Source organism: Rhinolophus ferrumequinum, chromosome X (assembly GCF_004115265.2).
Source record: "Rhinolophus ferrumequinum isolate MPI-CBG mRhiFer1 chromosome X, mRhiFer1_v1.p, whole genome shotgun sequence".
Classification (NCBI taxonomy): Eukaryota; Metazoa; Chordata; class Mammalia; order Chiroptera; family Rhinolophidae; genus Rhinolophus; species Rhinolophus ferrumequinum.
Window position 1 is genome coordinate 5,075,241 of NC_046284.1, and position 23,272 is coordinate 5,098,512.

At 49.9% G+C, this 23,272-nt stretch overlaps 1 protein-coding gene across 1 annotated transcript; it reads right to left on the reverse strand.

Moving 5' to 3' along the window:
• Positions 1-1,419: 1,419 nt before the first annotated feature.
• On the reverse strand, positions 1,420-4,197 carry LOC117027670 (zinc finger X-linked protein ZXDB). The gene is made up of 2 exons (XM_033115676.1): positions 3,376-4,197; positions 1,420-3,312 (listed from the first exon to the last, which is right to left on the reverse strand). Exons 1-2 carry the CDS (start codon positions 4,180-4,182, stop codon positions 1,681-1,683), a joined length of 2,439 nt encoding a protein of 812 aa, XP_032971567.1. The 5' UTR covers positions 4,183-4,197; the 3' UTR covers positions 1,420-1,680.
• Between the last annotated feature and the right edge of the window lie 19,075 nt (positions 4,198-23,272).

The window sequence follows — 23,272 nt, forward strand, 5'->3', positions numbered from 1 at the left end:
TCCAGAAAATGATTTCTTAGTGCACACTTAGGCTTGCAGTAAATTCTGTAACCAAAAAATGGGCCATGAGGAGAACGGATGAGAGATGATGACTATGAAACAAAATGTCTAATTAAAATTTTTTTAAAGGAGATCATGGCAAGGACTGGTGTGCACAGGCTAGAGAATAGGTTGGAGAGGGAGCAGAGCTGGCAGAAGTTAACAGACACCAAATTAGGTGGATAGAACAAGTGGTTATAAACAAAAGTGATCGTGAAACTCAGAAGAGTAGAATGGGTGGGAGTTAATATACATACATACATACATACATACATACATATATATACACACACACATATATATGTATAGATATATGTATATATTAGTTACACAAGCAACATTCATGTGTAATGTAAGTTATGTAAATTTTAATGAGTTAGAGTTAAAACTTGGCCACCACTATCTCACAAAATTATGAGAATCAAATATAACATTTGGGAAAGTGCTACAAAAACTGTCAAACACTATACTCTCGTGTAAGATGGACACTATTTCCTCAAAATGCAAACAAAACCTCTCATTCCAACTCTGAGAGAGAGCACACAATGAGATCTCTTAGAGAGAGAGGAGAGAAAATCTCACTCTGGTCCATTCCCAGATTTCCTGGGAACTGCAGGCTTTCTATTAACTCCGTGGGCTGCCTTTGAATGTAGAGCAAAGACACTACTATTTGATCCAATAGACATGAAGACAATGTCATACAAGAATTGTGTGGAGAAAAATCCTTCTTAATCTATGGACAAAAGAGACTGCCTTCCTTGCTTCTTAACATTCCTAAACCTTTATTGACTGAACACGTGTAATAGTAAATTATGCCAATTTCTCCTCTTTGAGGATGGAATGAGAGAGCAGAAAATGTGACAGATTCACTAAAACATGCCAAAATGCATTAACACTTTCCCTCCAACACTAACTACTGGGATACAAAAAGTGTCTAAGATGCACCAGGTATATGTACATTGCAATGACCATTTTACAGCTAGGGAAGTGAGGCTCAGTGAGACTAAATGACTTATTTAAGGCCACTTATTCAACACCACAAAGTCTTTTTTTTTTCCCAGGGCTGAGTTATAGCGAAGCCCAGACACATCCTACAACACAACCTTACATCAAAAAAGAGGCTAGAAAGATAAACTGGTAAGAACTAACCCATAATTTTAGCTTTCTTTTTATAAGCTCTACAACCAGATTTTAGAAATACTTTGGCATCGCATAAAATTTCCATTATTTTTAAAGTTAAACAGCATTTCAACGATCTCTGATCATTAACTCTCAATGCATTTTTCATTACATTAGAAGCACATGCAATACTTAATCATCTTAAAATGCCCTAAAATTTTCAAAAAAGAGCACAAAATCGTGAAAATAAAGAGTTGGAAACAATCTATTCAAACCACCTCATTTTATAAATAAGTAAATTAAGGCTCAGATAGGTTAAGTGACTTGCTCAGGGTGGCACAACTGGTCAGTTCCAGACTCAAGATCAGAATTTACATCTCCCAACTTGTAACCCAGGGCTCTGTCCTTTGTCATAACTATTTAAAACAAACGAATGCCTTTAAACATTTAGTCCACAACATCCTCAAAACTGGGTGTAAGTAAGAAAAGTAAGCCACGTGGCGAGGAATGAGTAGAGTTCGTTCATACCAAAAACGAGCTGCCAGTCACTGTGATAAGATCCGTTTCTTTCTGACAGCCATGGCTTCCTGCTGGATTGGAGAATCCAAACTGGGTTTCTTCTTCCTGCCCAAAGAAGTCAGAGTCAGGATGCACGTTCCACTCTGCTTTGGTTGGCGTCAGTAGTTCCGAGACACTGTTTTCACAAAGGGTGCTGGACGGAGTGAGGGCATCCGTGTCCACTGTCAGCTTGCTGCTGGGGGTCAGAGCTTGGGGCTCCTGGGCGGAGTTTTTCAAAAGCAAGGAGCCCAGAGGCCCCAGCGGCCCCGCACTTGGACTCGAGACATCATCCATGTCTAAGGGGTTCTGCTGAAAAGCGGCGGCGGTCGTTCCAAAAAAGAGAGAGGTATCCAGACTCTGAGGAAGGTCAGTGGTGGCCAGCAAGGCCCGAGGGTCCACAGCCTGCCCCAGGGAACTGCTGTTGTGACCTGCCAGAGTTGAGCTCACAGAGGCCACATCAATGGTCAAGATGCCAGAGTTCACCAACGCCGTGTCCAGCACTGCCGCGGAACTGCCGCCCGGCACGTCCGAGAAGAGAGACACCAGCTCCGCATCACTGAGGTCACTCTGTCCCTGGCTGGCGAGCTCACTGCTGGGCGTGAGAGAGTTGGCCGCTTCCAGCTGGGCTAAGAGGTCCTGGCCCAGGTTGTGCCTCTTGGCCATGTGGGTCTTCATGCTGTGCTTGGACGTGAAGAGTTTGTTACAAGTGGAGACAGGGCAGCGGCTCTTCCAGGTGTCCACATCCTGCACGTGCTTCTTGGAGTGAATGTACAGACTGCTGCGCGCCGAGAACCTGGCGCAGCAGCCTTCCACGGGGCACACAAAAGGCTTTGTGCCCAGGTGGGTGATGCTGTGGCCTTTCAGGTGCTCGGCCCTCGTGAACGATTTGCCACAGCCCTCCACCGGGCACGTGAACCTGCGGTCGTCGTCGTGCTTCCTTTTGTGCCTTAAGAGCTTGGACATGCTGGTGAAGTTCCAGCCGCAGCCGTCAAAGTCACAAAGGAAAGGTCTCTCGCCCGTGTGGCTCCGCAGGTGGATTTTCAGCCGACAGGCCTTGTCGTACTGTTTGCTGCAGCCGGGAAAGGAGCAGGAGAAGAGTTCCTGCTCCCTGAAGTGGGCGCGGTTGTGGGAGAACAGGGCGCTCACCGTGATGAACGTCTTCTTGCAGCCGGAAAACGCGCACTGGTAGGGCCTCTCGGGCTCGAAGTGGCTGCGCTGGTGCGCGCTGAGCTTGGCCTGCGTGGGGAAGCTCTCCTCGCACACCTCGCATTTGAACGAGTTCTCCTGCTCGTGGCCCTTCATGTGCGCCTTGAGGTTGTACACGGTGGTGAAGCTCTTGCCGCAGCCCTCGGCCGGGCAGCCGAAGGGCCGCAGCTTGTCGTGCGACTGCAGGTGTCGCTTGAGCTTGTACGAGGTGGTGAACGTCCAGCCGCAGCCGCCCAGGGGGCACTTGAAGGGCCGCTGGCCCTGGCTGCTGCTGTGCGTCAGCAGGTGCACCTTCAGCTGGTGCTTCTTGGCGAACGTTTGCCCGCACTGCGCCTCGGGACACAGGTACAGCAGCATGCCCGAGCCCGGGCCCAGCGGCCCGCGGGGGCTCTCGGCGGCGGCGGCGGCGGCGGCGGCGGCAGCGGCGGCGGCGGCGGCGGCGGCGGCGGCCGCGGCCGCGGCGGCCGGGCCCTCCGCCTCCTCCTCGGGCGCCGGGGCGGGCGCGGGTTCGGCCGGCTCGGCCAGCAGCAGGTCGGGCGGCAGCTCCGGGCACTCGCCGGGCTGCGCGGCGTGCGGGGCGCCCGCTGGCGCCGGCGGGGCGCTCAGGGGCCCGGGCTGCTGGGCAGGAGCGACCCCGGGCTCCCAGGCTGGCGGCGGGGGCGTGGCCAGGGTCAGGACGCCGTTCTCGAAGCGCAACAGCAGGTTTTGGTTGTGGATGGTCACGGTGCCCGCGAAGGCCGCGGCGGGGCCCAGGCCTGGGGCGGGGATCGGGGCCCGGGCCGGGGCCGGGGCCTGTGCCGGGGCCCGGGCCGGCGCCGGGCCGGGGAGCGCCGACAGGCAGCGGGGGCCCGGCGCGGGGCGGCCCGCGGGGTTCGCGCCGCGCTCGCCCCCCGGGAGCCCTGGGCCGCGTTCGGCCTCCTCCCCCCACACGGGCCCCGCGGCCTGGCCAGCGCCCGCGCTCTCCACGTCGCCACCCACCGGGTCCAGCAGCACCAGGAAGAAGTCATCGCCGCCGCCGCCGGCCGGATCGGGCCTGGGCGCCAAAGGGCTCGGGCCCGGGCCCCGTGAGGCCGCGCGGGCCTCCTCGCGCCGCCGCCCGGGCCCGCCATCTTGGGGCCCCCGGAGCAGCAGGAGGCGGCGCGCGGGGGCCTGGCCAGCCCGCGGGTCAGGGCCTCCGTGGACCCGGCCGCCGCCCGCGGGGCTGCCAGCGCCGCCGCCCTGTCTCGTCCCGCGAGCCGGGAGCAACCTCGGGATTTCCATCTCCGCGTCCGTGAGGCTCGGCTGGAACCAGAGCCGCGGAGGAGGTGCGACCCCGCCCCCTGCCGCGGGCCCGAACACGTTCCTGAAAGGGAAAAAAAAAAGTGCAATGCGCAGAAACTGGCCCTATCAGATATTAAAACGTGTTTAACGCCACAGTGATTTAAATATTGTGGTACTGGGTCTCTGGGACAGGATAGAGAGCCCAGACGCAGAGCCTGGTGTGCCTAAATACATTCCACACTTAATATTGGTAGGAAATCCAGGAGGTCTTCCCAGGTATTGGGGGACCGAATGACAGTTCATTCGGCAAATGCTGCTGGAACACCTAGGTTATGTAGCTGCTAGATGCAACTGAAATCCCTGCCTCTCCGTATATGCCAAAATAAACACCCCCAGCCCCTCCCAGTGCTGAGCGCGCTGCTTAGTGCTTTTCATGTGTGAAAAATCCTGTAAGGGCTTGGCTGCCTGGCTGGGTTGGTAGATGGATGAGAGGATATTCCTGAGAGAACACAGTACGTGTCAAAACTACAGGGTGCTGGCAATTCCTGCTGAAAATGATGTCTCCCTCCCCTCACCCCCGACACCTTCCGTATCCAGAACTCTCTTGAGCAAGGTCCTCTGGAAAATTTGGCACATAGTCTTTTTTGTTTGTTTTTTGTTGTTGTTCTGCTGATGCAGAGATTAGAACGAGTGAGAGGTGGGGCCACAACAGATCAGCACTGTTCAGCCTCGCAGAGCTAAGCCTGGAGGATGAAATAATTCACACCGAGATCTGGAAACCACCCCACCCCAACCCTCTGCTGGGTTCTCCCTGTACAGTGCACAACCTAAACCAACTCTTGGCCCTTCCCCCGTCAGTCACGCCAAGGTCGACTTCATGTCCAATGTCACAGCACTAGGAGGACCGTCCTCAGCTGACTCTGGATGCTCCGGCACACACGGAGGAGCGAGTACCTGTTAACTGGGATAAGGCCAAACCCTAAGTCGCTGCGATGACCTCTCCTGAGGGAAATGCGCAGAGGACCCCGTGCGGTAGCCCCCCACCCCGCCCCACGGGTCTGCTTGCGATTCGTTGTGGTGGCCCGGTCTCACTGTCGAGGGTTTGGCCTGCGATGCCTCGTGATCTGATCAGTGGTGACGGTGATCCTCCAGTGTGTCTGTCATCAGTGAGTTGGGAATTGATCTAAATATAGGGTGAGGCATCTAGCCAGAGAGAGGTTTAGAGGGATGGCTGGAGTACCCGGTACCTATAGTCTCAAGAACCCCTGCTCTGACCCTCTTTTCGCGATAACACCCTCGCCGACACCTGGATTCCAAGAACAGGCTTTTCATCCATGACGATTCAAACCTCATGAAAACTTGTACTTCACGTATTTTGCTTCGTCTGACAATTTTGGAGGGAGCGTCTTTTTCAAATCTGAGATCTAGAGGGGTGCATAAAACATATCTTCCGTGTTTAGATACTTTATAAAAGCAGCCGCCCATGTCACCAGGGTGGAGAAACAGACCACGCATTGCCAGCCATCCAGAATTCCTCCCCATCACAAACCAACTCCCTCCCCTATGGATATAGTCATTATTCTGCCTCTGCGATCATCATCTCAGTGCTTTCCCTCATTTCTTTACCACTTCACATGAAGTTCTATAAACAGAATCACACTGCGTGCTTCCCTTTAGAGCTCACGGTCCTTCCCTCTGTATCATATTCATTTCAGAGACTCATCCATATCGCCCCACAGTAGCTGTACATCCTTTGTCTCCATCGCTGACTAGCATTCCTGTGTATGATTTTAGCAAAGGGATTATCATCTGATTCTGCCATTCTATAGTTGCTGGACACGAAGGGTTGTTTTTAGTTTTGGGCTATGACTATGGACAATGCTGCGATTGGGCAGGGAAAGAAATACAAGAAAGTACTTGCCAACCTGATATTTGAGAAGGGGTTAATTCCCGAAATATATAAGGAATTTCTACAGTTCAATAGAGAACAAAACAAACAAACAAAAACACACAGAAAACTCAAACGTGGACAAAGTCCTTCAACAGACAGGACTGCAAAGAAGACATACAAACGGCCAACAGGTATATGCAAAGATGACAACAACATCACTCACTGCCCAGTAAACACAAATCAAGACCACAATGAGGTTACAACAATACCGTTGACTGTCTTCCTTATGCTATAGTCCACCTCCCGGGACTACAGATATACGTATACTTAGAGTTGACGTACATACAGGTATTGTAACAGTCATATCTCAGAGGGGTTGCAGCTCGGGGGAGGGGCTCATCACTTTCGTCTAAGTAGCATGTTGCTTTGTACACCTAAAACAAATGAAAAGAAAAAAAACAAAACACAATGAGGTAGTGCTTCACAGCTGTTAGGATAGCTAAATTGGAAAAAAGAAAAGGATGGCAAGTGTTGGTGAGGATGTAGAGAAATCGAAGCCTTTTTACACCGTTGGTGGGAACGTCAAGGTGGTGCAGCTGCTGTGGAAAATAGGATGGAGGTTTCTCAAAAAATTAAAAAGAAAACTGCCATGTCACCTTGCCATCCCCAAGATTTGAAATCAAGGTCTCGAAGAGATATTTGTACTCCCGTGTTTATTGCAGCATTCTTCACAATAGCTAAGATGTGAAAGCAACTTAAATGTCCACGGGCAGATGAACTGATGAAGAAAATGTGGTATATGCAGGCAGGCAGTGGAATAACATTCAGCCTTAAAACACAAGAAAATCCGTCCACGTTGGACACCGCGGATGAACCTTGAGCGCATTAGGCTGAGTGAAATAAGCCGGTCACAGAATAACAAATACTGTGATTCCGTTCGTATGGAATCGAAAAGAGTCGAACTCGTAGAAGCAGAAATTTATGTTTATTGAGATTACTTTTTTTTTTCTTTCGGAGCAGTTTTACATTCACTGCAAAACTGACGGGACTGTACAGAGAAATTCCCTACGTAACCCTGCCCTGATGCACGCATGCATAGTCTCTCCCTTATAAACATCCCCCATCAGAGTGGTACACTTGTCATGATCGATGAACCTACTTTGACATTTTATAATCACTCCAAATCCACAGTTTGCATTACAGGGCCCTGTCAGTGCTGTGCATCCTCTTGGTTTGACCATATGTATGATGACACGTATCGACCACCGTAGTATCGTACAGTGAGGTCCTGTCACTGCCCTGAAAATCCTGTGTCCTGCCAATATATCCCGCATCCCCAGCCCCTGGCCACTACTGATCTTTTTACTCTCTCTCCGTGTTTGGGCTGCCCTCATCAATTTCCTTCTCACGGTCACGGCAAGAGGAGTGCCTTCCGGACCTTCCTCGGTGCGGTGAGCAGGTCTTAAAAGAGAAGCCCACCTAATATCCCTCTCTCTCTGGTTCTTTGAATCCTTTTCTCTGTAGTATACCACGCAGTTCTAAAATTTCGACTTCATCTCGTCTGAGCCACTGTTTGGTCCGTGTTTCAGCCAAACAACCAAACTTTCAGAGCCCTTCTTAACCCTCTGGGTTTCAGCATCCAATTCCAAATCTCTGCTTCGTGGGCCCTCATCAATAATTTTGTCCTGACCCAGCTTTGTGTTATCGCCTACCATTATCCCACAACCTTAATTATCTATTCACATACGTGGGCCCCAGAAGTGTGGGATAACCTTGAGAAACCATGCAGCTCTCTTGGAGTGTAACACACCTCCCAGTGGGTCATATTTCATACCTCACATTTCAGGGCCTGCAGGTACTTGAGTCTACTTCCGGGCCTAGATGCACAGAAAGCTTGTGAGGGCGAGGCCAGACCAGAATCAGGAGTGTGTGTCAAGGCAAATGCCTCACGGGGGCCATTAGAGATTCCTCAGGCAAAGTAGGTTTACTGCACTCAGACAGGGGTGGAAAGGCAAAGAAGTGTCCTTAAAATCAGTGTCTTCCAGCACCACGACGACCCTCCCATACACGGCACTCCAATTTTCAGGATCCCATTACTTTGTAGTCAGCGTTCCCATTCTAAGAGCAGACACCCTGTGCGATTAGAAAATTAACTTTTCTTAATTCAGCCACTTGCAGGGCGAAACACTGGACTTTGGTTTTCAGCAGTCTCAGCTCTGTAGGTGTAGGAGATACACACGGCTTCCTCTCAGACCGGAGATAACCTTTCAGGGCCTTTATCTGCCACTTGATCTGGGAGTTGGGATCCTTGAGCCTTTCCTTTCCCCTCCATTTTCTCTAGTACAATTAGAAGCCGTCAGCCAGTCTCAGTACCCTCATTAGTTTGACAAAATGTTCTAGGGTATCAGATGCAAGGTCACTCCGCACCTTGCCTCTTCTAAGGATTTGAGTGAAAATACCAGATGGTGATCGATTGTGAATCTCTAGTGCCGCAGGAATTCATGGATGTCAGCACTCATTTTTACTACTGGACGTACGGTGCCTTCAGAGCTAATTATATTACAGACCCAATTCCGGAAGCCCCAGAAACAATACTGAAAACACCTTCTTAAGGTTCTTTTCCTCTAGACACTATCTTAGCACCAAAATATGCTAATGAGGGTCCTCCAGGAAACACAATAGCATTATTTCCTATCAGTTCTGTTTCTCCGAAGAACCATCCTACATCTAGATGGATCCATATGTGTGTGTGTGTGTGTGTGTGTGTGTGTGTGTATGTATATGTATGTATATACATATATATGTATGTATGTATATATACATATATATGTGTGTGTGTGTGTGTATATATATATATATCTATATATGTATATGATATGGATAAAATGAGCCGAGCCCATGTGATTGTGGGGGATGGCAAAGACTGATACCTGCAGGGCAGACTGACAGGAGGGAAATTCTGGCAAGACTTCACATTGCGGTTTTGCATCCCAGCAGTCTGGAGATAGAAGTATGTTCCTATCCTGATGATCCCAATGTTTTCTGTTAAAGCCTTTCACTGATTGGATGAGGTTCACCACCTTATGGAGGGAGGGTAATCTGCTTTACTCAAGGTCTACTGATTTAGACGTTAATATACCTGAACCCACCTCACAGCATTGTCGAGACTGGTATTTGACCAAATAACTGTGTCCCATAGCCTAACCTAATTGCCAAATGAAATTAGTTAACTCTTCCAGTGAATATCACATTGATGGATATTGATATTTTACTCACAAAGTCTGAATGTTTTCATTTTCCTATCATTTGTTTCACTCATTGTACAAGTACTCATTGATGCATAGCTTAGGATCTCGACATATCTACCCATGACAAAGCAGAAATGCTTTATCGAAGGCCCCCCCTCTGTAACCCCAATGCAGCAAATGATTATAACGCAAAGGAAACAGGTGACTGTATCTCTTAAACCTTAAAAAGATTTCTAAGGTTTACAACAGACACCACTCTTTCATCTCCCAATATGGAACTAGACAATAATTTGCACGACAGTCTCTTGTGCTGACCAAGGTGTCAAGGGTAGGCACAGCTCCAGCAGCACTGTTTTCAACCTGCTCAGGTCATTCCCCGTGTTTCACACAGTGCTTGTGTTTGGATGTATAGAGACAGGCATTGCCTTCTGGTGTCTAGTTATACATGTCAGCAGCTTGGCAAGCGGCATTCACTGCTCACAAAAGGAGACGGAAAACTGAAAGTCACTTCTTACATTCATGAGGAAATTGAGGTCGCAAGGCAAATCAGTTCCCTGAAAACTGAAGAGACAGGCAAACACAGACAAATGCACCACGCCGGGTGCACCACGAGCAGAAAAGGCTGCTGGAGTCAGCCTCTGGGAGGGATACTGAGACCATAATCGAGTGATTGCTGGAGATTTATCATGGATTCCCCTGAGAGATAAGAACTCCTGGAAGCCCAGTCTCAGGGGATTTCCAAGCTACCCGAGTTTTCTTCCGGAAGCCCCACCAGGTGCTCATTGTAAAGACCATAGAAAACTTCCTACATTCTTCCAGAGGGGGAGGAAAATCATCCACTTTGGAGCGTGCTCAGAGTATTGTGTTCCTCTTAACACAGGCCTGGCTGCACAGGAAATTCTTTTACCTGGGCCTAGTCAACGTGTGGGAAAGGGAGTACCCACCTTGGGCCTGTCTGGGGCCTGCAAAGCAGGGGAACGATAACAGGAAACTCCCACCCCTCCTATCCTTCCTGTTTCACCTAAGTGATAAAGAAAAGCTGAGGAGTCCCTGTGGGAGTCATGGGCCAGGGGCACCGGGTCACTAAAAGCCTGAGGCTTAATCACAGGCCTATAAGACACTGGCACTCCCTCCCCTCCCCCACTCTCACCACCACAACAATAAGTGTTCTACACACTAACAAAGGGTGGCAGCTAAAAGGAATTGCAAGACTTAGCCCCTATTTAAAAAGGAATCTTTAGGGAAACCCAAGACCACAAGGGAGGAGGCTCAAAGAAGGATAGCAGGGGCTTTTTAGTCTCTGAGACCGACAGCGGCGGCGGAAAACAGCGAACACAGTCTCAGGTGTAACCTCATAGAACCCTGCTCCAAAGGCCTTAGAACTCCTGCTAATATGCAAACACACAGTGTGAAGAGACAGACTGAGCATCGCAACCAGACTCAGACGTGGCAACTATTCAGCAATGGCCACACTGAGCCTTAAAGGTAACTGAGAGTGATACTGCTAAGTCAGGGCTCCAACGGGGAACGGGGACAACATGCAAGAACAGATGGCTAAAGTAAACAGAACGATGGAAACTCTGAGACTCCAGAGGAAATGGTAGCGAGTAAAACAAAAACACTAACAGAAGTAAAGAAAGCATACTTTTTAAAATGGATGTGAAGCTCCATTGCTTCTAGGCAATGCTACCACATTCTGAAAAACAATAGGAACTGTCTGACAAACCAGGTGATCACTTTTTTTTGATTTTTTGTTGACCGGCTAAGTAATATGACCGAACTTGACAGAAGTCCACCATACAACTCCTGGACTTCTCCCTCAACTGAAATAGTAGAATACAACATCTTCAGGGGTTTTAAGTATCAAATGCTTTGGTCGTTTGTTTCAAAGGCGGTTCATTTCTTTAAGGCTTTTATATATGAAGGCATTATGTGACATAACAGGCGAGTGCGTCTTCTATATGAAATCGTACGAAAACCACATCACATGTGATATATTGAATCATCCTCAGGGAAGATCCAAGTAGCCTTGTCAAAACTAGGAAGGCAAAGGAATCCTGATGCAGAAACAGTGCCTATGGAGAGACAACGTACGAGCCTCGGGGAAATTGAGAAGGAAAGAAACAGGGATCATAACTGAAAGGGAAATTATGTGACGTGTCTTAAGATGATGGACGGTTTGAGAACTTTATAAAGGAGTGCCCACTTCTGTGAGGAGATGCTGGTTGTACTGAACCAGGTATTGGGACGTGAGAGGTGAAGGAGGCCTAGAGGGAGAAGCCATGGCTGGAGGAGAAACTGCATTACACCTTCCGGGTTTTGCCTAACTTCTCCTTCCTCTAGCATGCTCCCGAAGGTGAAGACGAGTTTTCCCTCACACCCCCCTCCGAGGGTCAAAGCCTATTCTTTCGTCAGCTTGTCCTCCTTGATCGCAGCTCCCAGAGAAGATGTTTGCTTCAAACAAATGGTTTTGTTGGTTCTTTGGTCTTAAATTTCATTCTCCCCCTTCCCACCAAGCAAAATGAGTCGAGTGGTTGATTCACACTCTCATGTCACCTTGTAGAGCTTTGTAAAGCTCACAGTGTGTCTGTGCACCCAGTATGGGCGGGGGCAGGAGGTCTTGTTGTCTAACTCAGCAATTCTTTCTCAGGGCTTCCCTACCTTTATTGCTTGAAAGGAAGCGGGCATGAGGAGAGTGAGGAGGAAAGCTAATTTCTTTCTTTTGAACACGTGGTGAGCCCTTGGAATCACCTGGGGAAAAGAAAAAACAAACCCGCATCTCGTGTAACATTACTTTTAAATGTGTTACTTGTAAGGACAAACCTGGCATTGTAATTTGGTGAAATTTCTTCTGAAACAGCCTTGCAAAGACAACCTCACAAATACAGCTGGCTACAGACCTTAGAACTAATAAATAAAAACACTTGAGAGTACAATGTTGATGCTTCACAATTACATCCGATGATTTATTTGGACACAGGACAGCTGAGTGCACCGTTTGAACATAGTGTTGAACCCATAATAGATTGTGTGTTAAATCATCCTTTTGGGGTTACTCTGAAATAATGTTTGTGTAGGTGAAAAGAGAATCAGGTCATCTCTCAGGCCATTTCCCCGGTAACATTGCAAACCGTCTCTTGGGCCAACTCAAAATGTGCTGGGGGGAGGTAAAGTCAGAGTGTTCATTGGGTTCAGACTATGAGTAAATATGCTCTATGGCTGCTACAGGGCTCCATGTCCCTAGAGGGCATCCATCCACCCAGGGTACGTTTTCTGCAGCCCCAGCCTGAGTACCCTGGAGGGAGCCGGGCTGTTACTGGGCGAGAGTGGTTGTGGGGTCCTCATTGCTGGTGCTGGGCTTTTCTCTGGGTTGAGCATGGGTGTCTGCAGTCCCCCTTTCGTTCCTGCCCTCCCTCCCCTGGGGGTTGTGGACCTGGGCTTTGGGGGGTGGCGCCTGTGGGCGGCAGTGCAGGTCCTTGGGGGCAGTCACTAGGTAGTGCTGCAGGGGCCTATTCTGTGCGTTGCCAGCATCACACAGTCCCTTCACGTCCTGCGCTCGCTGCTTCTCAGACATGCTGGGAGAGCATCTTGGGCTTGAAACGGTGTTGCTGCGCCTTGGGCGACTCAGCAGGTCGTAGCACGGGCCAGGCTCCCTGCGCGGCGCGCTTTCTGGGCCTATGGTCAGGGTGCACCCAGGCAGGTGAGCCGCACGCAGGCCGCTGCTGGAAAAAGGGCGGCAGGCTATGGCTGGGGCCCTTTGCAAGGGCGGGAGGCGCTGCAGTTGTTGAACTTTGCTGTTGTCAGACAGCCGGCGAGGAGGGCCCTGGGCTGTGGCGAAGCCGGGGTCCTGCTCCTCATGCGTTTCTTTCTTCTGAGCCTGGGCGACCTTGGGCCCGTGGGGGGGCATGCGGTGGCGGATGGAGGATCCCCGATGGAAGGAGGGGCGCTCAGCGGCGGCATCTTTGGCCGGTTTCTGATCCTTGGAGCACCGGAGGCCAGCCGGGGGTGCGCGGAGGCGCATGGACGTGTTGCTGCCGCATTCGGGGCGGTCAGAGGCCAGGGCGCCGTCCCTCCCCGGCTCGTGACCCTGGGGACTCTCGGGATGGCGGAAGGGCACAAGGTGCCTGAAGCAGAAGCCCCGGCGGTGGTCAGTGGCGTCTTTGTCCCCGTCCTGGTCGTCAGAGCTGCGAGGGCCACACGGGGGAGCTGGGCGCCGAATGGACAAACGACGGGACGTGCTGGGACGGTCAGCGGTGGTGGCGGGGCCGCCGTCCACTCCTAGGTCTCTCACTCCCCGGGGGCCGGGAGAGTGTGTGCCTGGGGACATGAAGAACCCGCTCTGCTGGCGGTGGCGGCCATCGGTGCTGTCCCTGTCCCCCTCTTCCTGCGGGGAGCACCAGTGGCCTGGTGAGGGCACCTGGCAGCACAGGTAGAAGCTCCTTCGGACCCAGTGGCGTTTGGTGGCATGACAGCTGCCCTGGACTGGGGTGCCCCCCGGCCCGGTCACGTTGGCCTCCTCGGTACCCTGAAGGCTCTGCACCACATCGAATTCGACCATCTCACCACCGTCCCCCGCGCTTTGCTGGTACTTATATGGGCTATTCTGGGTGATGGCCGATTGATGAATGAACACGTGTTCCTGTGTGTCCTGCCTCCTGATGAAACCATAGCCGTTCGTCACGTGAAACCACTTGACGCTGCCTGGCACCGGCGTCGCGGAGGCCTTCTTGGCCTCCTTTCCCTTGGTGCCTGTGGCCCCAGTGGCCTTGCGGGTCACTTCCCGGTTGACCTCGCCCTGGACTAGGGCCTGGGGGGAGTCTCCACTTGTCAAGGAGTCCTCCTCGGGCGTTGGCGTGTCTTCCGAGGAGGATGAGTCATAAACCTCCGAGGGGGCGTCCTCTTCCCTTTCACTCATGAGGCTGGCTTTTCTCGACCACTAGGGACAAAGTGAACGAAATTTGGCCTCTGAGAGTTGGGGCTGCGGGGGGTGGGAGGGGTGGGTGCAGAGGGGGAGCGGCGGAAAGAGGTCTCGAGGCAGGGGCCTCACATGGGGAGGGTTAGAGCTGGGGAACCGAGGGCTCTGGACACTGGCAGAGAGGCTTATGTGGTCACCCGGGGCAACAGGACAGAGAACAGGTGGACGCCCCACGCCCCAGTGACGTCTCAGTGATGTCCTCGCTCTGGCTGGGGGGTGGGGAAGAGTGAGTTCCCTGAGCTCGTGGCTCTGCCTCACAACAGATCTTTGTGCCACGTGGGCAACGCACACACATGAAGCTACAGGGAGTGGTCAGTGTGAAGACCCTCGGTTTGGGTTGATGAGAAGTCGAGACTCACCCCCCATCCCCCTCCCTAGGTGGAGGGGTGCTCGTCGTCGTCTTCACAGGTCACACTGTCAAAATCCCTTCTTGTAAAGCCCTCCTGGTCTGCTAAGCCCGCATGGAGCTTCCGTGTGGGTGAGGTACTCTGTGTAAAGTAGAGTTGACACGGACTGACCTCCACATGGAACTAAGACTCCAACAGGGAGGCCCAGTCTTTCTCAGAGGGACAGAGGCGAGCTGCCAGAGCAAGAATGCCAATAAGAAGAAGACACTAAACTCACACAGGCTTATCCAGACTAGGGTTAATCTCCTAATGGAGTACAGCTTAGTAGGAATACTTTTGTGACTCAGATATTCTGAACACTGTCTTCTTGCACGCAGAAAGCAATATGCAGGCACAGTACGATTGAACTGAGGGAATTGGCCCTTACGGTTAATGGCACATCAAAACATTGGTTCAAATAGCTTGTGACTCTGTGGTCCTCATCCCAAATTGGCTTCCACTTTAATTATATACGCACCCTAAGAATGTACAAGTTGTTATTAGTGTGCTTACGCACAGCTGCTGATGTTAATATAAACTTTCTGAGGTGATAGATGACGTTACTAGATATGTTAGAGATATAAATTAATAGATATTCGCTGGTCAGAACATTCAGTTTCCCTTGTCAATGAGAAAAAGAAAGGCAAGCTGTGTTGTCCTAGCACTTTAGACTTTAAACAACCTTTCACATTTCATGTGCTTGGTCCTTGCAATAACCCTGTAACTGTAGGATACTGGGCAGATGCTGTTTCAGCTTCCGTTTAGCAGATGGGGGAACTGGTGTCCAGAGCGAGGAATTGGCTAGCCTGACTTCACATGTTAATGATGACCCAGATAGATTTCCCCCAAGATCCAGGTCTCTTCCCGTCACCCTGCTCTAGCTTTCAGGAGCAGAGTCCTGTCTTCCTGTTTCATCTGATGTCAGAAGCCAAAAACTTCCCAGACAGGAGCAGAGTCCTGTCTTCCTGTTTCATCTGATGTCAGAAGGCAAAAACTTCCCAGAGATGTCACTGTTTGGCACATCACAGCACGGAACCCAAGAAACACTTCTGTCTCCCTGTCTCCCCTGCTCAAACTCCCCACAGGGCTAAAGACGGTTCTCTCATTCCCTAATCACCTACCACACCCCCGCTATGGCGGTAATCTTCCTCCTGCAGCACACGAGAAATCAAACCCTGCTGTGGGCCTTGGAGCACTTTCCTCAGCATGCTGATGCAGTACAAGGTTGAAGAAGGGGGTCTTGATTTTGAATTTATTGTTTAACATACATCTCTTCACGCATCACCTTTCCTAGTTGTATAAGAAACATGAAAGAACAGCAAGCTCTTATCAGCATCCTCCTGTGAAAGTGACTAAAGCCAGGACTCTAAGTGACTGAATGACCTCATGAAGGCTACCCACCTAGTAAGGGCAGAACCAGAATAATTCCTGAAGCCTTCTGGTCCTCTGAGTTGCAATCCACTGTGCTCTCCATGAACCTACAAGGCAGCTCCTATGATGTCTCCCACAGATTTTTCTTTCCCCGTCTAGGTAGCTCTCTTTGTTGTTCCCCACATATGCCATGCTCATTCCCATCCCTACGTCTTTGTTCACATTTCCCTCATTTTCCTTTTATCCTCTCCTCTGTCTGTGTAAAACCTGCCTGCCTTTCTAGACTTCGTTTTACAACCCCCTCCTACCACCTTTCCAAATGCTGCAGTCCATGTTGATCTCTTTCCTCTCAGAAAACCGGTTTATGATTTCTGGTCCAGAACGGGGAGTCGGTAAACACTGTGCTCACCTGTTCCCCCGACCACATGCAAATCACAACTAAACTACAAACAACCATCAGTGAGAATTGCCTCAAGCCTACCTGAACCGAAGCCCTACAATTAAGGACATGCAGAGGAGGCCACCTAGAGACTGGTAGGAGGAGCGGAGTAGCAGATCGGGCTTGTCCCACACCCATGCATGACCTTTAAACATGGGGAGAGATATTTCAGCTGGCGACGTTCCCTGCCCTCCCAGGAGTGAGGGTCCCGGCCCCACACCAACCTTCCTAGCACAGAGTTCCAGTCCTGGGAGAGAGGTCCCCAAAACCTCTGGCTGTCAAAAGCAGCAGAGATTGTGGTTGAATGAGACTGAGGGTGGCTGCAGTCTCAGATGCTGTACTTGAAGGGTCATACCCACAGTGGGCACAGGGACTTACCCACTGAGGGACTCACTCACTCTGAGCTCTAACCCTGGGGCAACGGCTCAAAAAGCACCAGAGACATATGGGGAGGAACTGAGTTCTCTAGCTGCAGGGCGAGGGCTGGAGGGGCAGCTTTCTCCGGATCGGAGGAGGTGGCGAAAGCCATTGTTCGTTTGTTGAGCCCTGCCCCTTTCTGGCACGCAGACACAGGTTGCCCTGATATCTGAGTCGCCATCAACCTGGCTAACAACAATCATTGGCCCCGCCCTAGTGATTCTGAGACTCCGCCGTACCCTATTTTGGGGCACACCCAAGCTGTTTCCATTGACTTTTCAGTACAGACGGCCTGCCTTGACTCATGTTGCAGAATTTCCTAAAATCTCTCAATTTCAAAATCTCTCATTTTGGTTCACAAAATGCAAACAAGAGCATCTGTCTTCGATGGGTCCTATACCACTGGCAGAGCAGCCCTAACCCGGCACTAGCAACTGGTGACCTGCGTTTGTGGCATGGCTTCTTGACGTACCTGTAAGCCCAGCCCAGCTGGCGACCATTTACAGATTGCAGTGGTTCATGCCAGGTGGCCCCTGGCAGGGCACAGGCTGCTGCTGAACTTGGCCTGTGGGTGGTCCCCTACCAGGTAGCCCCTGGTCTCGCACATCCAGTGCCCAATTTCAGATCGAGCCAGAGCAATACCTGGCCGACTATAAGGAGGAGACACCCAAAGGGCAGACTGGGCAGGCATCGGAGCCCCACTAAAGCAAATCCTGCTCTGTAGTGTTAGCCCCTGCATAGCAGCTTCTCCACTGTAGTCACAGCCAGTCCTCACAACCAAGTAGCCTCAGGGTCAATCCCTCCCATTGATATGCAAACAGCAACCAAGGCTCAACTACAATAGGAGGACACACACATCCCCACACAAGGGACACACGTGAAGCATCCGGCTCAGGTAACCAGGGAGACTGGAGCACTGTACCCCACAGGACACCTACTACATAAGGCTACTCTAATAAAAAAGGGAGCCATAGCAGCCCTTCCTAATAAACAGAAACAAACACAGGGTGGCAGCCAAATGGGGAGAGAAAGAAACATGCCCCAAGTAAAAGATCAGAAGAAAGCTTCAGAAAAAGCAATAAACAGAATGGAGACAAGCAATCTATCAGAAGCAAAATTCAAAACATAGGTTATAAAAATGCTTCATGATCAGGGAGAACTTCAACAAAGAGATGGGAAATATAAAAATGGAAATAGTAAACATGAAAAAAGATCCTGTCAGTAATAAAGAATACAATAACTGAAATGAAGAATACATTAGAGGGAATCAACAGTAGATTAGATGAAGCAGAGGGTCGAATCAGACATTTAGAAGATAGTACTCAATCAGAACAGAAAAAAAAGATGTTTAAAAAATGAGGGGAGTTTAAGGGGTCTCTGGGACATCAAGCACACCAACATTCACCTCATATGGGGTACTGGAAGGAGAAGAGAGGGAGCAAGGAATTGAAAACCTATTTGAAGAAATAATGACGGAACACCTCCGTAATCTGGTGAACGAAATAGACATACAAGCCAATGGAGACTGTGGGGACAGAGCCCCAAAAAGCAGTTTCCAGGCTCTCGGCCTCATATAGAAAGGTGCTGGCTCAGGTAGTAAATGGCTATCGACTGTGATCAAATGGCCAGCAGCTGTGGCTAGTTGGCCGTCAGCTGTAACCAGTGAGCCATTAGCCATGAATATAACTGCCGTGGCTAGGCTAGTAGCAAAAAGAAAAAGAGGGAGCTAGCAAGAAGATGGTGGCTGAGTCTGCAAGTGGCACAGTGAGGGTTGAGAATTGTGTGGCTCCTGTTTCCTGTTTCTCCAACCCAGCCGCCAGTGAGAGTATAGTGGTGTGACTCCCCTACCTATGGCTCCGTGGGTGTTCCTTTTTGGCCTCACCATATCCTGCGTTCTTATGTGGGGAGCGGGAGCAGAGACCCCGCCTGACACCCCGCACGACACTTGGTGTAGTCGGCAGGATCCCCTGCACTACAAGACTGTCCCAAACAAGATGAACCCAAACAGGCCCACACCAAGACACATCATAATTTAAATGCCAAAGGTTAAAGACAAAGAGAGAATCTTAACAGCAGCAAGAGAAAAGCTGTTAGTTACTTATAAGGGAGCTCCCATAAGACTGTCAAGTGATTTCTCATCAGAAACTTTGCAGGCCGAAGGGATTGGTATGAAATAATCGAAGTGATGAAAAGCAAGGACCTACAACCAAGATTACACTACACAGCAAGGCTATTATTTAGAATCGAAGAATAGATAAAGAATTTCCCAGACAAGAAAAAGCTAAAGGAGTTCATCACCGCCAAACCAGTATTACAAGGAATCTTAAAGGGTCTGCTTTAAGAGAAAAAAAAAAAAAGATAAAAAATATGAATAATAAAATGGCATTAACTGCATAATCTCACTTCTGGGTATTTATCTGAAGAAACCCAAAACCCTATTTTGAGTGGATATCTACATCCATATGTTCATTGCACCATTGTACATTGATGGGTGTACATCGATGGATGAATGGATAAAGAGTAGGTTGTACATATGTACAGTGGAATGTTGCTCGGCCCTGGAAGGGAATGGGTTCTTGCCATTAGCGGTGGCATGGATAGACTGGGAGGGTGTCGTGCTGAGTAGAATGTCAGACAGAGAAAGGCAGATGCTATGTGATTTCACTCATGTGGAATCTAAACAAAATAAACAGTCAAACAAATCAGAAACAAACTCATAGATACAGAGAACATTGTGATGGTTATGGGAGGGGGGTTGACACGCTGGATGAAAAAGATTAAGGGATTAAGTACAAATTGATTGTTACACAGTTGTCATGGGGATGTAAAGTGCAGCATAGGGAATATACTCAATAATATTATAACTATGTGTGGTGCCAGGTGGGTACTAGACTTATTGGGGTGATCAATTTGTAGGTTATATAAATGTCTAATCACTATGTTGTATACCTGAAACTAATATAATATTGTATGTTAGCTGTAATTGAAAAATAAAAAATATTTTTAAAAATAAAAATTTTCTCATTCTAAATGCAACAAAAAAATATTGCCTGTGGTTCTTAGTATGCATAGATTTATAGGGCAGGAATACACAGTGCTGACTGGCCCCAAAGCACTGCCTGGTTTGGCCTGAGCCCTTTCGAGTTGCCACTTGGAGGCTGGCTGATGGTAATGTATTCCCCTGCAGCTCAACCCCATTCTCTCCAGTTACTAGAGGCCACCTCTCCAGGTACTTGGCTCCACCTCCAGAGGACCTCAGGCCCTGGAAGACCCTAGTGGCCAGAAAGAAGAGCAGAGGGTGAGGAGAACCAGCTTAGAGTGGAAACTACATCACAGTGACAGGGGAGCCTCCAGGGCCGTGCCAGAAATGACAGAAAGACCAGGGCATTGTCAATCAGATACCCAGGAGCCGGGTGAGCTGATGGGTGGTGGCAATTGACCACAGTGGCAAGAGCTGAAGAAATGGTCAGAGGTTGACACAGAGGAAGGTGACCAGTGAGATGAAGAGCCCAGCCTAATCAGAGAATGATGGAGAGAGAGAGATTAAGGAAGGGTAAGGAGGGGCAACAAATAGTGCCTGAAGCTGGTGATGGAGAAGAGGGTGGGGTGAAGCAGGTATCTTCACTGGCCTGGAAGGAGAATGTCATAATGAAGAAGTGATAGGGAGGAAGGGAGAGGAGTGAGGAAGGGGGCATTGACCAGGATCAGGAGTTCAGCCTTTGCAGAGTGAGGATGAGGGATGAAAAGAGCGAAACTTGAACCTAGTCAGATGAAGATGGACATTGACAGAGAATACAGGAGTTGGCTGGACGGTGATGAAAGGAGACAGCAAATGTACGGTGTGGATGCTGAGCTGCTGCTAGCCCATGGTTGCTGATTGTGAGTAGCGTATGGGTTTGGGATCTCTTTGGGGAGTCTTGACTGACTCTTCACTGTTTTCCAGGTCTTCCATATATGCCTTTCGTCCTTCCAGAGCTTGAAGTTCCCACACCAGCCCAGCCCTCTGGACCTGAGAGTGGCCCCACGTTTGGACAAGACACCTTATGCCAGAGCAAAGCTGACAGACTCTATCTGAACCCTCCAGACAGGTCCAGCTACCCCAGCTGTGCAGGGGGGAGGCTGTTCCAGCAAGGCTGCCTGAGGAGCCTGGTGTTCAGCTCCCCTTGCAAATACTGTACCTGGACTTGAATCCCCAAGGACCCCTCAGCCCCAGCCCACAGGGCAGAGCCCAGAATCCCTCACAGCCTGCTTACCCAGCTCTCCCTGGGGGCTGCACTCTGGCTCCTGCAGGCCTCCCTGTGGTCTTTTCATATCTAAGCTTTCTGCTCTCAGACCTGGGTTTCTTTTGATCAGGTCCTCCTGAGTAGCCTCTTTTACATGTAAAATAAATCTTTGGCTTGCACCCCACTGCCTCTGGATATGATGACTTACAGAGCCTCTCTAAGCACACTGTTAGTTCAAAAACGGCTCCAGGAAATGTAGGGAGCCAAGAGGAAAGGGGGGCATAAGGCATGCATACGTAAGAGACAGGTGAGAAGGCAGTTGACTCAGGGTGTGCCAAGTTTCACCATATTAACTGTGTGCAGCTTCCAAGGCACAGGTGACCATATCTGGTGCACAGCACATTCTTCGTTGGCTTAAAAGTCTGGGAAGAGAGAAAAAAAGCTTTTCCTGGTGATCTCCCATCAGGTGTTATTCCCAAGAGGCACACTAGATGGCAGCAGAGAAGAGCTTTTCCTGGTGACCTCCATTCAGGTGTTATTCCCAAGATGCACACTAGATGGCAGCAGAGAACATTTCCCTTTCTTAGGGTCTCTGCCCACTTAGCATTAAAATGAGAATGAAGACCCCGGGTACTAAGCTCATTTTGAGATGAATCCTGTTTTAGGCCCTGCAACGTCCTATCTCACCTACTGCTCCCATTTCCCAGATGAAACAGGGACAATATCTTCTCCATTTTACAGGTATTTAATCTGAAGATTGATTCTAACACAATTCTGAGTTCAGAATCCAGGCCTAAATGGGTCAAGATGGGCCAGAAGAGCGTACATACACACAGAAGCCTGGACAGAGTAATCCAAATAGTCCTTGAAGCTTTGGGTTGAATCTTGTTCATTGTACTTGAAGAAAATCTGCACATAACCTAATGGCCCAGTTTGCCATGCACTCACCCAGGCTAGTTTTGGGGTGGGACTTGGGCAGGCAGCTGGGGATGGGGACAGGTGTGGAGGGAGGAGGTGGCCTGTTCCTTCACATGCTACAATCAGCACCAGATCCCTGACAACGACTCCCCCACTTCTATGCCCTGTGCTCAGGCCTTTTACAATGTTCTTCTTCTGTCCAGAGCACGGATCTGCTTCTGTTCATGTTCCTTTCCTCTGAGGTTTCAACTGACAAGAGCTTCCTGGCTACTCAGAATGGAGTCTGGGGTGACAGTGTCTGGGGGAGTCTGGGGGAGTGGCTGAGCCCCAGACAGGTGCAGACCTGACTTGTGGCCAACCACCTACTACTTGGGTGACTTCAGGCAAAAAAATGGAAACTCAGTCTCCTCACCTATCAGATGGGGATAACCACGCCCTCTCAGGATGGCTGTGAGGGGTCAGTGAGGTGGTGTGTCAGCTCCTGCCCAACACGTCATCGGCATTCTCCCTCCCTCTTCTCTTTTTTAATTTTTATTATTTATTTATTTCAGTTACAGTTAACATTCAATATTATTTTATATTAATTTCAAGAGTACAGCATAGTGGATACACATGTATATGAGTTAGGCACTAATCCCCTCGATTAGTCTAGTACCCACCTAGCACTACACATAGCTGCTGCAACATCACTGACTCTCATTGTTCTTGGGTTCCAGGACCTCTTCCCTCTGCTGGTTCCCCGCTCCTTGTTCTGGGGTTCCTTCTCTTGGGACACGGAATGAACAGGGACAGAGCTGTTCAGCGGGTGCCTTAAGATCTGACCCCACACAGTGTCCTCGTGTCCCCCAACTATGCCATGCCTGGTGATGACACTGTGCTGGAGAGAGTCTCAGGGATTATTGATTCTGATGTGTCAGCCAGGACTTTGATTGCAAGGAACTGGACACATTTACTCACTAAATGGTAGAAATAAATTAATACTTGCAAGAGGCAAGTTTAAGAGTGGGTTTGGACCTAGCAGGTCCCAGTTCTCATACTTGTGCAATGTGACTTGTTTTCTGTCCAGCCCTCCGTCCTGCTAAGTGCTTTTGGGCAGCCCCATTCACAGGCACAATCTCCCTGCATCCAGGGCATCCAACAACGCCAGGTTGACACCCACTCACCGTCCATTCTACAGGGGGAGGGCGTTCTCCTTCCATTGGTTTCCATGCAAGGTCACGAC